We start from the raw sequence: 16,506 nt of genomic DNA, 5'->3' as shown, positions 1-16,506 counted from the left end.
TTTTTGCCTTCCCTTTTCTTCTCCCCCACCTTTCACCAAATAAAATTTCATATAGTTTGACATTTGGCTTCAATTGTTTTAAAAAGCAATTATCTGGAATGTCTCATAAAACTCTTCCCCACATGCTCAACAATATGATTAAGTTTTGTGTTTTAAGGATACAGTAGTTTATGACTTGGTGTACTCTCAGCTTTGGAAAAGTGAGTCTAAAGCTGCTTCCTGTTTAATATTTTTATGAGCTCTCAAAAAAATGAGGCAGCCTAGAGTTTTATGCTGGCTAGCATTATCCTGTTGTGATGACCTATGGAACTCTCATACTTTCATACACAATAGTGTGCTGTAAATTCTCTTCAACTCCAGCATTCCTTAGTGCTATTATTCCTCAGCACAAAAGTGGGCTTGCTTACAGGATAGGTACAGAAAAAGCTAAGCTAAGTTACAAAGAAAATATGTGCAACTTACTTCTGATCTTAAAATATATATCATTAATGCTTAATCCTATGTGAAGAAGCCTCATGGATAAGCCTTCTCAGAAGGCTATACAATTGATTTCTTCTATTGCAATAATTAGTGACACTTTAATAGTGCCATCTCTGTCCTCTTTGTACAATTAATCTTTCTGCCCTCTCCACCAAAACCTCAACACACATTTGTACTCAGCAGACATCTCCAATTAAATTGTGCCAGAGATAAAAGAAACCGCATTGGGGGAAGCCTCAAAGGATTTAGCCGGGTTGGGTTTCTGAAGGAAGTTCCCTTTGAAGTGACATAATCAAACTGTTTAAAACAGACAGAAACAGAAATATAGTACAAATACACATAAATATTGGTACTTCTCCTTCAAGCAATGACAGCTTTCAAACAAGAAGAACAGCATCACAAAAGTGCTATATTCTTCATGACTTGCTTCTGAAAGTCGGAAGCTATGCCTTTCTCCCCTATAACTCCACTTGCCTGCACAACACGATTGCACAACAAAGACCAAGTAGCAATCCTATCTGCCCACAACACATTACATACAACTACAGCCTCAGGAATTTTCTTCTCATTAGTCACTTAAGTTACCATAGTGGGGGTGGCAAGAGAGGGAAAGGCAGATAAATTTCTTAAAGGCTGATTTAACATTTGAATTTGCTATGGAAAACATTGTTTTTAAATATTTCAACAGAATATTCCTAATGCATAAGTACATAAATAATTCATAAATTGATAAATAAAGCTAATGCAGTTTTTTTTTCTATTGTAGAATTTTGGCAGGAGAAATTAATTTCCTTAGCACAGGGTTGGGGCACATGGTGTCCAGCAGCTAATTGTTGGAATACACATCTTATCACCCCTGATGATTGACTGTGCTGGCTGAGACTGGTGGGAGTTGGATCTAACCACATATAAGCACATAAGCACATATGTATGTATGTAGGTATGTAGGTATATATCAACACATATAACACACACACAACTAATAACCACACAGAATTAACTTCAGATCTTATAATAACTGCTATGTCGCTCCTAAATCTATGAAGTTTAAATGGGTTTTAGAGCACATTTAAAAAGCCTAAATTGGAAATTATGGAGTGAAGTATCAGCACGTTCAGACTGCAATTTAGACATGCAATGCTTCAGCCCTTGCTGAGCTGCGCCAGTTCATATGGTATATCGTGATCTGTGTGGGAATATTTATGCACCTGGCACTCCCACAGCTAGCTTATCACAGTGAGCATAACAATGCTCCAGAGGAGAAGTGGGAGAAAGACAGTATACCCTGTGACAGTACTGTATACTACGCCTAAGCTAGTCTTAAGTAGGAGAGAACGCCTTTTGGAAACATTTCTGCATAAGGCTTAAGATCTACATCAGTACGGGCCACATGATCTCCTGCAACGATTTTGCAAAGTTTTTTGCAGATAAAGTGGCTCAGATTCGGGAAGAGGTAGACTCCACCATGGGCGCAGGGCCGGGTGCGGGGGAGTGTTGGAGGTCTGTCTAGTCCAGTTGCGTGGGATCAATTCCAATCTGTTACCTCCGAGGATGTGGACAGGCTGCTTGGACGAGTGAAACTAACCACCTGTCTCCTTGATCCTTACCCATCCTGGCTTATAAAAGCTAGCCGGGAAGGGCTGGGCGATGGGGCTTTGCGGGTTGGTGAATGCTTCTCTCCATGAGGGAGCCTTCCCAGACCCGCTGAAAGAAGCGGTTATTAAACCACTTCTTAAAAAACCATCTTTAGATGCGGTCAATATGGCCAACTATCACCCAGTCTCAAATCTTCCATTCTTGGGCAAGGTGATTGAGCGAGTGGTTGCTGAACAACTCCAGGCACGCCTGGAAGAAGCGGACCATTTGGATCCCTTCCAGTCGGGATTCAGGCCTCATCATGGGACTGAAACTGCCTTGGTCGCACTGGTTGATGATCTCCGGCGGGCTAGAAACAAAGGTGAGAGCTATTTCCTAGTACTGCTGGATCTCTCCGCGGCTTTTGACACCATTGACCATAACATCCTTCTGGACTGTCTAGAGAGGTTGGGAGCTGGGGGCACTGTTATACAGTGGTTCAGCTCCTTCCTCCTGGGCCGTGTTCAGAAAGTGCTGGTGGGGGATGAGTGTTCAGACCACTGGGCTCTCACTTGTGGGGTGCCTCAGGGTTCTGTCCTCTCCCCCATGCTTTTTAACATCTACATGCAGCCGCTGGGAGAGATCATCAGGGGGTTTGGGCAGGGTGTTCATCAGTATGCGGATGATACCCAGCTCTACCTCTCTTTCAAATCAGAACCAGTGAGGGCAGTGAAGGTCCTGTGTGAGTGCCTGGAGGCGGTTGGAGGATGGATGGCTGCTAACAGATTGAGGCTGAATCATGACAAGACAGAAGTACTGTTTGTGGGGGACAGGAGGCGGGCAGGTGTGGAGGACTCCCTGGTCCTGAATGGGGTAACTGTGCGCAGCCTGGGAGTCATTTTGGACTCACAGCTGTCCATGGAGGTGCAGGTCAATTCTGTGTCCAGGGCAGCTGTCTATCAGCTCCATCTGGTACGCAGGCTGAGACCCTACCTGCCTGCAGACTGTCTCGCCAGAGTGGTGCATGCTCTAGTTATCTCTCGCTTGGACTACTGCTATGCGCTCTACGTGGAGCTACCTTTGAAGGTGACTCGGAAACTACAACTAATCCAGAATGCGGCAGCTAGACTGGTGATTGGGAGTGGCCACCGAGACCACATAACACCGGTCTTGAAAGATCTAAATTGGCTCCCAGTACGTTTCTGAGCACAGTTGAAAGTGTTGGTGCTGACCTTTAAAGCCCTAAATGGCCTCGGTCCAGTATACCTGAAGGAGCGTCTCCACCTCCATCGTTCTGCCCGGACACTGAGGTCCAGCACCGAGGGCCTTCTGGCGGTTCCCTCATTGCGAGAAGCCAAGTTGCAGGGAACTACCGGTAGACAGAGGGCCTTCTCGGTAGTGGCGCCCGCCCTGTGGAACGCCCTCCCATCAGATGTCAAAGAGAAAAACAACTACCAGACTTTTAGAAGACATCTGAAGGCAGCCCTGTTTAGGGAGGCTTTTAATGTTTAATAGATCACTGTGTTTTATTTTTCTGTTGGAAGCTGCCCAGAGTGGCTGGGGAAACCCAGCCAGATGGGCGGGGTATAAATAATAAATTATTATTATTATTATATTATTATTATTACATCTCTATTTAAGTCTACTACACTTAATGTTAATGAGCACAGCTTTTTCTCATTAAAACCCGGCTGTACGCAACCCTTTAGGCCAATCCATTTTACTACAGAGATATTACTATCTCACTCAGCTCAGTGCTGCTCTTTAAAGTCTGAATAATTCAGCTTGGAAACCCTTAAGGCTGCTTTATAGGTGAACTTCAGCAAGGCACAAAGACAAAGGCCCTTCCATCCCCAGCCCCAGCCCCCAACCTATCCCATGAGGAACCCTCTTTCCCTTCACCCTTTTCTGACCAAGGACCCGCCTTTAGCCCAAAGGGAGAAAGCCACTTTTTAAATGCATCCTGTAGTAGTTGTGTGGCAGCACCGCTGCGGCGACCCTTAGGGCCAGGCCGACGACACTCACCAGACGAAGGCCGATTTATGCCTTACACATACACAATGGGCACAAAAGGAGAAGCGGGGCCCACTCCCGAGATATATAAACTCCGGGCGACCTGGAAAGAAGCCTTGGCATCTCCGGTGCCGAAGAAGAGGCGAGCCTGGACTGAAGGGAGCGCGGAACCGGTGGCAGCAGAGGCAGGACACGAGTTTCCCAGTCCACCTCGAGCTCTGCGAGAAGTCCCTTCCAGCCCCTTCCCCCCCCCCCCAAAAAAGGGGTTAATCCAGAACTGGAAAACCGAGGAGCAGCTGCATCCTCATCTCCTTCTCTGCCCATCGCCCTGGCCGGGGAGACCCGAGGCTGATCCCAGGCCGAAGCCCACAGAAGGGAAGAAGCGGGAGGCTCCGCTCCCCTCAGAGCTTCCCCCCACCCCGTCGGGCAGTTGCTGCCCTCCCCCACACTCACCCTCGGTGACCTCCAGCACCTTCACCTGCTCCTCGGCAGCTGCGCGCACCCCTTGCACCGGGCACAGGATGCCGTTCAGGGTCTCCACCAGCGCTTCCTTCAGCCCCTGAGCCACAGGGCCCGCCACGACGCCCGCCATCCCGCCGCGCCCCTGAGAGCAGCAGCAAAGGCGAGGGAGAACCTCTGCGGGGGCGGGGGCGGGGGGGGGGAAGGAAGCGCGAGGCGGGAGGAAAGGCAGCGGGTGCGGGAGAGGCAGCACTAGGTGGGTTGAGGGCCGCGGCTCCTGCCGCCACCGCGCGCCAAACGCGCACGCAACGACGTGCTCTCGCGCGGAGAGCGGCGCCTGCGACGATCCCGCCGGAACTGGTTCTCGGAGAGCGCCCCCTGCAGCACGGATTGAAGCATCGCATTCTTAGGCTGACAACTTTTTTTTTTTTTTACACTTGGAGAGTCCTTTATTACAGATCAGGCAGATTAAAAAGGCAGACAGTTAGGACTATGTAAACCAGAAGGCTGAAACAAAAATGTACCCATTTAAACGTTTCAAAAACCATGTATGGAAAGAAGCTGAAGGAAAACACCCGAGAAGAGGCAGGCGTGCCGCCTTTCCCAGCCTGCGCTGTGCTGGTGGAGCTATTTCTCTTGGTGGTCTGCTAAAGAGAAATGTTGACATCATGCCATCTCATTCTGCTGGTACTTAATGGGTCAGGCTGGCATGGGTCAGAGACACCATCACGAGTCCGACGAACCAGAAGCTGCTGGGTGAAAAGTGACTCATGGTCAATGGTGACAGAAATGCCAAGCCATGCCATGCCATGCCATGGAATGGCAGGAAGTTGCTGTTTCTGCAGTTACAAGAAAGATAACAGTGGGCCCCACCAAATTCCTGCTTGGCTTTGCAGCCAAGGGCTGCTGGACTGGCTGATACAAGTGAAGGACAAAATCTAGGACAAAATCATGAGAATTTAGTAAAACCCCATTCTCAGTGGCAAGGCATGGCTTCCAGTCCTAAAGGTTCAGCAAGGTCAAATCAGGAGAATTTCCCATCCATCATGTAGTAGCACTACATCAATCCCAAGACTATGGTTCCCAAAACAGGGATCAGCTAGACTGTCCAGAAACTTCATTCTTTCGAAGGAGACTTGTTTGGAACCTTGGAGGCATTAGGATTTCTGTCATACAGATGAACCTGTCCTATAAGGTATTGGTCAAGCATCTCATGGGCCCCTGCTGGATAGCATGCATGATTGCTATTAATGAGCAGCCATCACTGTGCATACACAATCTTTTGTCTCTTAAAAAAAAACAAGCATTTTTTTCTCATTGCCACCATCAGAATTAAAATGCCCACCCACTCACCCATCCTTCTCAGTAGTGAGCTATGAACTAAAAGCAGAGCTGTAGCTTGGCATCATTCTCCTGGCTGTACTTCAAATAGTGGTGAGGCAGTAAAGAGAGAAGATTGCTGAAAGCCCAATAAGGGCTGCTTTCTTAAGCCAACTAACTGCTCATACAGCCCTGGAAGAACAGGAGAACTGAAAGGCTACACTGTGTTGCCACAGCTGACTTCCCTTATATGGACGGGTGCTATGGAGGATACAAAATACAAAGGCTGCACCAAAAGACTCTAAGAATTGAACAGAATTTGGTTGCATTTATAAATTTTATGTCTGTCCTGGTCTATTGTCTGATGATTTATTTTGTACTGTGTGTGTTTTTATTGTACATTGGCTTGTAATTACAATGCGAAGTTGATATAGAAGTATAATGATGATGAGGAGGAGAGGGGACTTTTATTAATCAGAGCTGGAAAAAAAATGCTTGCAACTTCTACATGCCTGGAGGGCTTGCCTAACCAAAAGATGTTTGAAACAGGCACCATTAAGATTACAGTGAAAGTGCCTACTACCTGACCTCATTCACAGGAAGTACCAAAGTGTACATGCTGCCACACTAAAAGACAGATTTATTACAAGTGCAAAACAAGTATTATGTGGCACCTGTAACGAATGTCCTGCAGCATCAATACGTAGCAAAGTTCTTTTTCCTCCATTGCATGCTGAAGCAAACTGCTGAAGGGCTTGCAATGCTTTTCTTAGAATGGCTGATTTAATTAATCATGCAAAAACCACAGACAGAAATATGTGGATTTTTCACAAATCCAACATGTACTATAAATACCCCATTGTTTGTCCTGCAGATGGATGCATGAAACCAAAAGCATGGTCTGACTATAGGCATCTTCCTTTTGAACTAGCACATTCTGAGGTAAATCTGGGTTGTAGCCAGAATTAAATATGCCAGTTCAGATCTGATGAGCAGGCAGTAGTGAGACATGTGTGTCATGCCAGTGAAGTGCATGACAGAGCCTATAAACATCCAGATGAACAGAGTATTATTATTTCTGGCCTATTACCAATACAGTATATGTACTAACCCAATTTCATTGTTGCTATTTTAAGACAAAGCTCCCTAACTGGCTTTGTTGTGCAACTGCTTTCACTAAAGAGAATGCCTGAGAGGACGACGCTTTGCACAGATCAACAGGGTGACAATTTAAATGTTTCCAGCACTGGCTTGTTACATCAGCACCCATGTGTTCTAGAGCAGGGGTTCCCAACAAAATTTTCTCGAGGACCCCTCATTGAGCTGCTATTGTGACAAGGACCCCCATTAATTCCTAATCCTAAAATTAAAAAGTGAGAGCCAAATTAAGAGTCTTTTTATATTTTATATTTATACGTTTTTTACAGTTCTTCCTCTTCATCTGTAGGCCTTTGTCGTTTTAACGAACCACTTTTTAACCAACGGTCCATTTTTAACTACGCGAACTGTAGCTTCCACGAAAACAACGCTTTGTTTACAAACACTACTGTTTTGCAAAGAGGAGGAGGGAGGAGGGAGGGGAATGGAGAAGACAGGGTACCTGCGCAGTAGCGCACAAATGAAGCCAACGCGCGCAAAGCATCTTGGGGAGGTGAGCCTTAGTAGAATGCGCGCGCTGCCTCTTTGCAAAACAGTAGTGTTTGTAAAGCGCCACCTAACTGCATACAGCAGAACTACTGCCTCTATCTAATTCTAGTTTTGCGCTAGACTCTGCTCATGCAGGAAGCGGCCAAAACAAAAAATCTGTTATCATACGAAATATATTTAATATATTTTTTATTCTAATAGCATCTTGCGGACCCCTCTGGCATAGCTCGCGGACCCCTGGGGGTCCCCGGACCACCTGTTGGGAACCACTGTTCTAGAGTAAATGCTTTGAGAGTACTGCTTTGCAAAGACCGGCATGGTGACAAAACAATCCTATTTAAGTGCTTCCATATGAAAGATCAGTGTTTTCTTAAACCAGTACCCTTGTGTTCTAGATCCGATTCTGTCAAAACAATGGCAATTTCTCTGTAATAACCTCACTATTGTACAGGGAACCAACCAGACCACTGTATGTAACCCAATCTCATGTTGGCTGTGCAGTGGTGATATGATAAAGTCTAGTTTTTGTTTCCTTCCCACAATGCAGTGCTTTCGAAGCTGAGGGCCTTTGCAAGAACCTGGCAAAACAATGCAATATTGCCACTTTTTCTCCCACTCCTTCTTGACACAATAGGTGCTCCCCTCTCCCCATTCCCCCAAAATAAAGTGTCACAGGCCAATAATGTTCTTACCTTTAAACACGCATCTCTCATAAGGGGAAAGGTTGGCGGCACTGGCTCAAAGGTAACATTGTAGATTGAAATGAGATGTTTATTTATGTCTGAAGAGGGTACATTTCTGAAAAACTAAGGGCTGATCAGTCTAAAAAACTTTTATTACTCTATTGATGCTACTTTGTGTTTTCAAGGTGTAACTTGGATGAGTTATACCTTGATGCGTGTTGGTGTTCTTAAGCTCACAGGAGGACTTTTGATTCAGCAGGTGCTTCTGCTAAGCCAATGGATGATCACAGAGGGGGTTGTTCACCATTTCTTCCTTGCCCCCACAGGTACAAGCATTTCCCCAAAATCAGAGTGAATGTTGAGGGACACCTGAAAATATGGGAGGTGGCATGGGGTGACTACAGCAGGAAGAGCTAGTCTGCAAATATCACGTTCCCTCAGAATCTGTTAGCAGAGGTGTCCACAGGTTTTCCACCCAAGTAACACAGCATTTTGGAAAGGAACACATCTAGGACAGTATTTCTCTCACACACAATCTTTTTCTACACAGTTCTGTAACAGGTTTCTTCATAAAGGAGCAAAGTATTTTTTCATTCTGCCCCTCCCCACCAAGTGTTGATCAAGATGTTCTTTATTACAATATAATAATATAATATAATATATAAAGTGGCACTAGGATTGTTTTGGCATGGCTTTCAAGGAAAGGCTTTCCCTCAGGTAGCCTTCCTAAGGCTCGTGCTCCAAATGTTGAGACTCCCAACTGCCCTCAACCCCAGCCATCATGACAATGGGTCTTAGTGTGCTTTGTTCTCAAATAATGGGAGTTCTGAAAGTGCTGCTGGTCAGTGCAGCCAACGCACTGCAGTTGGGACAATACCTTATTATAAAACACAGTTTCCATTGCTTTTCTGGAACCACTACAAGGGCTGCAGGTAGACAGAAGAAACTCCTGGACTATAGCATCCATAATTTGTACTGCTTGTACTCACTAGCTGTCAGATTTAGTGCAAGTCTTAAGAACTAATCCCATGGCATATTCCCATCACTAGTTCCAAAAGTTAAAATGAAATAAGAAGCCTGTAAATAAGAATTCCATCGCCACTCAATTTTTGATTTTTGTGTTACAAACATGTTTTATGCTTTAAATGTATTGGCATTTTTTAAAAAAACAGCCAGCCAATGTTTTTTTCCGTTCTGCTAGCAAGTTACATTTTAGGCCAAATGTATGTCAAGAGTCTCATTCTCTGCTGACTGAGCTTTCATCTAATGTAACATTGATTCTGAACTCAGTTGGACTTGTTAGAAGTGGCAGTTATACAGAGATAGAAGCAAGAAGATCAAAGCTGCTAGGAATATTTCTGTCCTTTTTCTCACTGGTCAAGAGTTCCAAACTGTATTCGTGTCACCCATGAATTGGGAAAGAATGGCATCTGGTTGTGAAGACTGCTGTCCAAAAACTTACCAAAGTCAGAAGTGAGCAAATATATACCATGAGGAATTAACACAAAAAGGAACACCAGTCCAATATACATATAGCCATGGGCAGGGTTTGTGCTGACAAAGCTTGTAGATGAATCCTGGTCCTCATACTGAATCAGACCACCCGCTGCTGAAGCCTGGACTGGCAGTAGCACTCAGGGTTTAAAGCAGTGGTCTCTCCCACCCATACCTGGAGATGCTAGGGATGGAAGAAGACATTTATGTCCACTCTGTTGCAGTTTGTCTTCTGAAACTTAACTACATTATTAGTCTCACTTTCCAGTTTGGCAGAGTTTTACATTAACTGCTATTATTACGTTATTACACACCATTTCAATGCAACGGTAATTCATTTCAATACACAGGGAACTCAATACAAATAGGGAAAGAAGCAATCAATCACGCACCACTGGCAAACTCAAAACAAGAGCGAATACGTATCATATTCGCTGAATTGATTTCTGTTCCAGACATGGGACAAATAAGTGAACATTGCCAGTTTCCACACCGATTTCCATCAGAATTCTGTGACAAGTCTAGAGATGCTGAGGACTGAACCTGGGGTGTTTTGCCTGCAGAGTCTGGACTCGACACTGAGCCAAGGCCCTTCCATCATTTATGTCATCTGAGAGACCTTTGTAAAACATATCTACAAAAGTTACTACCTCATAAAACCCACTTGCCTACACATTTGTGGTCTTAGAAAAGAAACAGATTTGTTAAGTTTCTATGCATATTTGCCACAGGTAATGAGGAAGTATGTTTTTACAAGGCTGATCTAGGCTATGTGGAATTAGGGAGAGAAAGAAGTTTGAAATGCAATGGCATGGATGCTTTTGAAAACATGCATCATAAAAGTGATTGAAGTGGGAAACGGCTGCAATGCAACATCTTTGAAGACACCAGCATCAAATTTTGTAGCATAACCAAAGGTTTATTCCACAATATAAACTGCAACATTTGATACAAGCTACCAAAAAAGAAGAAAAAGCCAAAATACAGCTGTGGCCATTACTTTACAGAGCTTTCTTGTCTCCTACATCACTAGTCCATCAGTGACACTAGAACCTAAACATTTGCTTTCTGTACATTAACCAATGCTAAAAGCACCACACGCTGTTCAGAAATAGAATTCCAGTCACTGAAACCAGACACAGAAGTTATTGCTCAGATAAATAAACCTAGTCTACAAAATCAAAGGAGGGGGGGTAATCTAAAGTTTTCAAAAATGTTCAAAAGAGTAAACAGGGATTTCTTCAAAAAGAGGAATTATGGGAGTTCTTAGTGCAGTGTTTTGCACCTAAACAGATTGATTAAATGTGCTGGTAAATTTCAAAGAGGTAATTTAATGCTATACATGAAAAGGTGCATGTTTTGATGCCTTCAAACTGGCAAAAAAACCCTGTCTGAACAGTCAGCATTTCAAACCTCAATAACCACAAACAGCTTAAAGGATAAAAATACAAAAGTGTCAAATTGTTTTAAGGTCTGAAAAATGATCCCATTAGGATAGAAGTAGCACCATTTGCAACTTGGCTCTAAAACCAGCCTAGTGGCTTTATGGAGGAAAAAAAGCTAATCTTCTGTTGTAGAGTTCTTATGTTCATCAGGCATGTTACTTTCGATATGGAGAGTCCTTTCCCGTACAGCTCACACATATGTAGTCTTCTTTTTCTGCCATTTCTGGAGAGACACCCACACATACTTGATGGAACCACTGATTGCAGCAGCCATCACACTGGACCCAGTCCACCTAGACACAAAGAGAGAGTTAAAAGTCTTCACACAACAACAAATATAGTACATCACTTTTATATCTGTTTGCTAGCAAGTTTTCTGTAGCTACATGCAGGCCCGGTGCGTCCATTTAGGCGGACTAGGCCATTGCCTAGGGCGTGAAAATGGAGGGGGCGCTGCCGAGCCTGCCCCGCAAAACCCCCACGCCACCGCCGCCCTCCCAAGTCGCGTGCTCGCGCTCCTCCCGCCTATGGAGGGGACGCAGAGAGCTCCCCAGCGGCGGCGGCCGCAGTGAGCGAGCGGCGGCGGTAGTGGCGGCAAGCACCCACAGCCGAAGCCTTTAGCTATGGGCGCTGCCACCGCCCGCCCGCTCGCCAAGGAGCCCCCAGCGTCCCCTCCACAGGCGGGAGGAGCACGAGCCAAAGGGAGAGCTCAGCGCCCTCCCGCCCATCGAAGGGACGCTGTGAGCTCCCCAGTGGCTGCAGCGAGCAAGCGGCAGCAGCGCCCGCTGTTGAACCCTTCAGCTATGGGCGCTGCTGCCGCCGCGGCCGCTGAGGAGCTCAAAGAGGCCCCTGCACAGGCGGGAGGGTGCCAAGCTCCCCCCTTGGCCCGTGCTCCCCCCACCAATGGAGGGGCATCAGCAGTGTGTGTGCGTGTGTGTGTCATGATGCATGCGTCATGACACATGTGCCCGGGGGCGCCAGAAGGTGTTTTGCTTAGGGCGCAAAAAGCCCTAGCACCGCGCCTGGCTACATGTCTAGCAGTCTAATAGTACCATATCCTGTACTGGGCACAATACTTTGAGGAGATAGAAAAACTGGTGTTCAGAAAACAGTCTTAGGGTGAAAGGCTGAAAGAACTGGGTTTGTTTGTCCTGGGTAGCCTATAATGTCCCCTCCATCTCTATGATTCTACCAAACCATGCATTTTTATATCCTTTACAGATATTTCCTTCAACTTACCTCATCACCTTCAGGCTGCAGGCAGTTGACAGCTGGACAGATGGCATCCTCATCTTCAGATTCTTCTTGTTCAGAGAAGGACATATCCGAAAGAAGCAACTGGCTTTCACCAGACCGCTGTATGTCAAACAACCTGTTTCTTTCCAGCTTGCTAGTACCCAGTTCCCTCAAATGAGATAATTTCAGTTTTTTCTTGTTGGGAGCTATTTTTCTGACTCGTGTTCTCATCTCACTGCAGAAATCTCCTCTCTCAAATTGTCTTTTCAGCTTCCTTTCCACAGAGCAAATTCCATCTCTCTTCCCTCGACAAAAATCAGTCTACAAGAAACATGCATTATAAGATCATAAAGTACCATATAGCCAGTTCCTTATACTTCTGCATGCTATGCAGTAACCATCCACACATTTAATGAGAAGCACATATTAAGCATAATACTTCAGCATCTCTTTCTTATAGCACTTAAGAATGAGATTTTTTTGAAAAGTTTAACCATTTTTTCAACACATACACAAAAAACTTCCTTTCACCTTTTAAGTGCAAGGGAATTAATATTGAGAGCGCACATATTGGCTGTGAACTGCCACAGCATGCAAGCTATCCCTAACTACTTTTGGAGCTCATAAGCAATGTCACAAAAACCTGGATATTAGAGCTTTGGTTTGGCAAAGCTTATACAACAGAACGTTGGTAAGAATTCCATTGCAAGTGCACATCTGGTGTGCTTTTTTGGGGGAAGGGGGTACAGAGAAACAACTGAGCTGGATTTCTATTGTGCCCTCTCCATCATCTCCTGGTGGCTGATGTTGAGGGAGGGGAAAAGTGATACACAGGAAAATGCTTCTGTGTGTGCATGTGCACTGTTGATGGGGGGGGGGGCTGTATTTACACTACAGCAATTAAGGTTTTTGAAACAAGCAGGTTCAAGCAATTACTCCCTTTCTGAGATGGACCCCAGTCCCAAATACATACGTTTTCACTTGTTGGTCCTACTGGTGACCTCTGTTCTGTCTTTGCAACTGGGCTTTGCTTTGTGAATAAGATCTCATACAGCTCTTGTATTTCAGGTAGTGAAACCTGTAGTAGTTGGGCTTCCATCATCAGTTCATTCAGCTCTGCACTTATGGCTAGAGTGACAAACACAATAATTTTAAATTATCAGGTGAAGTTACATAGCTTTAAAACTTTTCTTTCCAAAGCACATCAAGCAAATTGAAATTATTTTTACAAACTCTCTGCCTACAAGACCCTACACAAAGGAGCTCATAATGTTATGTTTAGGATTTCACACTGATTTTTTAAAAAAGTATTTTTATTAAAGGTTTCTTGATTTACAAAAGTATGTGCAATGTCTCTCTCTTGTATTTTTTCTATTTATCATTTTTACAAATCAGTTGGTCGAAGAGAGGTAGCCGGGGGGGGGGGGGAGGTTGGGTGACTATGCTTCTATTTTACCTAATAAATGTAGAGTTTCATGTCAGCGTTGCTTGTGTAAGTTCTCTTTTGTTTGCTTGTGTTCCTTTGGTGGTTAGTGTTGCCCTAGGGTGTGGTTGTTCATTTGTGGTTGGCTGTGGTGATCATTATTTTCATGTGTGAGTGGGGTGTGTGTGTGTTTTGGATCAGGTTAGCCATATTGATTTGTATGCTGTTGGTAGATTTTTGTCATTGTCTTGTTGGGCTGGATTTCACACTGATGAATGCTAAGTACAGCATACTTACCATGAAGGGGGATGCAGTTTTGTCCTGTAGAGAATGGAGAGTGTAAATGCATGGGTCTGTTATTCCAGTCATGTGGCAAAGAGAAAGATGTAGCACCAATTGTCTGTGAAACCTAATTAAAGAGAAGCAATTAAACACCACCTTATTTCTTTAACATGCTGTGAACTTGAATGATCATGGTGTTAAAATGTAACTTTCAATTAACAATTGATTAAAATGACCTGCCCGATATCTTACGTTTTAGAAAGTTCTATTATTATTACCGGTATTATTATTCCAATTTATTACTCACTCTTCACCATAAGGTGCTATGGTTGGCTACAACAATTTAAAACACAATATTATAACAGTCTAAAACAAACTGAAGTCACTGGATTAGGTCCTCTTTTGGACTGGAAACTGATTAAGGAACAGGAAGCAGGAGTGAGGAATAAACAGTTTTCCACAACAGAGTAATGCATGTAGGCAAGATCAGTATTGGAGCAGGTGCTATTTAATTTAGTCATAAGTGACCTGGAGTTAGGGGTGATGTAGCAAAGTCTGTAGTTAATACAGTACCAATTTATCCAGTATTGTGAAAACTCAACAAACATGTCAGGAGCTTCAAAAGCATTTCACCAAACTGGGCGGATGGCCAGCAAAAAGTAGCAAATGAAAAGCCATTGAAATGTGAAGGGGCAAAACATTCTAACCATATATTCACTAATAGGGTCTAATCTGTCTGTGACTTGGGGAAAAAATCTACATAGTCAAATCTAATTAGACCTTGGAGGAGGGGGTGTTACTCCCCAAGACAAATAGTCAAACAAGTTTCATCTCAACCCAGCTAAACAGACTGTGACATCAGATCGTCTGGTCCACAAGCAGACTGGGGGTCCATGACAGAGGAGCTGATGAAGGGCCAGAGACACAAGACTGATAAGAGAGCCCTACTGTTAACAACTGAGCAGGAAAGCAGGGGTGCAGGAGGATTTACTTTATTCTAAATGATACAGTTTAGGACAGGAACATAAGGTAGCTTAAATCCATGATAAGGCTACATATCAAGGAAGGAGAGTAGAATTCATTGCCTAATAGGGCAATCCATTAACTAATAAATGTGTGTGAACCAAGGCCTGGGAATTAGCATGTAATTCCTTAATAATTTACCACAGTATTGTTAGCTCAGAGTTTAGATAAATGTGTCAACTGGATGTTGCGCAACACATCCTTGTGAGCTCCCCTTATCAAGGAGAACCTTACCTTACTTGTCTCTTGCAACTGGCCTGCCATGGTTTGCCATCTGCTGTACAGTATACCTGAGCCCACTTTGTCTTGTATATGTTTTATATTCCCTGAGGATAACATCTGCTGTGCTCTATGTTGCCAGTTCACGGTTCTCTCTATCATATACCGTAAAGCATCTCCCTCAGGCAGTCTCACTCGAATACGCTGCAAGGAAGCCAGTAAAGGTAGAATCTTTTCTAAAGGTGGCTTTTCAGATCTATGACAGTGAGGGCAGAGCCACACCCGAGGTTCCTGCAAAGTTCTGGGCACTGAAACACAGCTGGTATGGAAGACCGCTCTGCATAGTTCACACTGTATCATTGGTGCTGCAGGCTCACTCTGGCAGAGACAAACTTTGATCTCTACATCCTGTTCAGTGGAGAATATTTTTTTTTCATTTGCTTCTCTAAGTGAATGCAGTGCTTCCATCTCCTTTAAGCGGGCTTCACCAAGTGTGGCCATCTGGAAGAAAATGACATGAAAACAGTCAAATTCCTCAGAGCAAGGTTTTTAAACTGAAGGGCTCAACTGAAGGGCTCAACTATAATTTTCTCTAAATCTTGCGAGAAAGCTTTAGATGATCCTCAGGGTCCCTGCCAACTCTACAATTCTATGATTCCAGCTAGGGAGTCAAACCAGATGCATTCTTTTTGAACCTTTTTTTTTCATGGCACATTGTCTGACACTTCATCAAATGTTAAGGGATACATGTAGAGTAAAAGGCTTGACTTTCATTAACAGAAGATCCATCCCAAACACATCTTATCTCAATCCTCAGAAAGTCCCATTTTTAAAAAGTATTAAAAAATGGAAGAAATGAAGCATCATAAAAGAACAAAGCAAGAGAAAAGCTTAATCTACTGAACACCTATTTCCAAACTCATTTCCAACAGTATACATACCGCAGCAGCAGTTTCCTTACTCTCAGATAAAGCTCTTTCTAAATCACTTAAACTCTCTAATTTGGTGCTCTTCTTTTTTGCATTTGGGACAGGCTCTTTTAATTTCTTCATTTTTCTTTTAAATCCCAATGTTCCAATATCACATCTTGGACACAACACCTGGTGAAGAGTCAGAACAACCATTATTCATCCTGGTGTAAAACAACATAATTATATCCTCCTTGTAAACGGCCATCCACAGTAGCTGTGTTAGTCTGTTGTGGCAA

The 16,506-nt window shown here is 44.1% G+C and overlaps 2 protein-coding genes across 5 annotated transcripts in view; both read right to left on the bottom strand.

Annotated features, from left to right (window-relative positions):
- The window catches only part of IPO9 (importin 9), a 34,574-nt gene extending 29,709 nt beyond the window's left edge, over positions 1–4,865 (bottom strand). The window contains exon 1 of the mRNA XM_035122795.2: positions 4,522–4,865. Within this exon, the coding sequence (XP_034978686.1) occupies positions 4,522–4,660 (139 nt within the window). The 5' untranslated portion in view covers positions 4,661–4,865. The remainder of the gene's footprint in view (positions 1–4,521) is intronic.
- A 3,970-nt stretch (positions 4,866–8,835) lies between these two features.
- KDM5B (lysine demethylase 5B) overlaps positions 8,836–16,506 on the bottom strand; it is a 54,286-nt gene continuing 46,615 nt past the window's right edge. For 3 of the 4 annotated variants that reach the window (XM_035121539.2, XM_035121537.2, XM_035121540.2), the window contains 6 exons: positions 16,241–16,399; positions 15,315–15,800; positions 14,073–14,184; positions 13,326–13,480; positions 12,356–12,673; positions 8,836–11,409 (listed from right to left, as the gene is read on the bottom strand). In XM_035121539.2, coding sequence (XP_034977430.2) covers positions 11,272–11,409; positions 12,356–12,673; positions 13,326–13,480; positions 14,073–14,184; positions 15,315–15,800; positions 16,241–16,399 — 1,368 coding nt within the window. In that variant the 3' untranslated portion in view covers positions 8,836–11,271. The remainder of the gene's footprint in view (positions 11,410–12,355; positions 12,674–13,325; positions 13,481–14,072; positions 14,185–15,314; positions 15,801–16,240; positions 16,400–16,506) is intronic. The other variant, XM_035121538.2, reaches the window with a different exon arrangement.

The sequence above is a fragment of the Zootoca vivipara genome, chromosome 7 (assembly GCF_963506605.1).
Source record: "Zootoca vivipara chromosome 7, rZooViv1.1, whole genome shotgun sequence".
NCBI lineage: Eukaryota > Metazoa > Chordata > Lepidosauria > Squamata > Lacertidae > Zootoca > Zootoca vivipara.
This window is presented reverse-complemented; position numbering and strand designations above follow the sequence as displayed.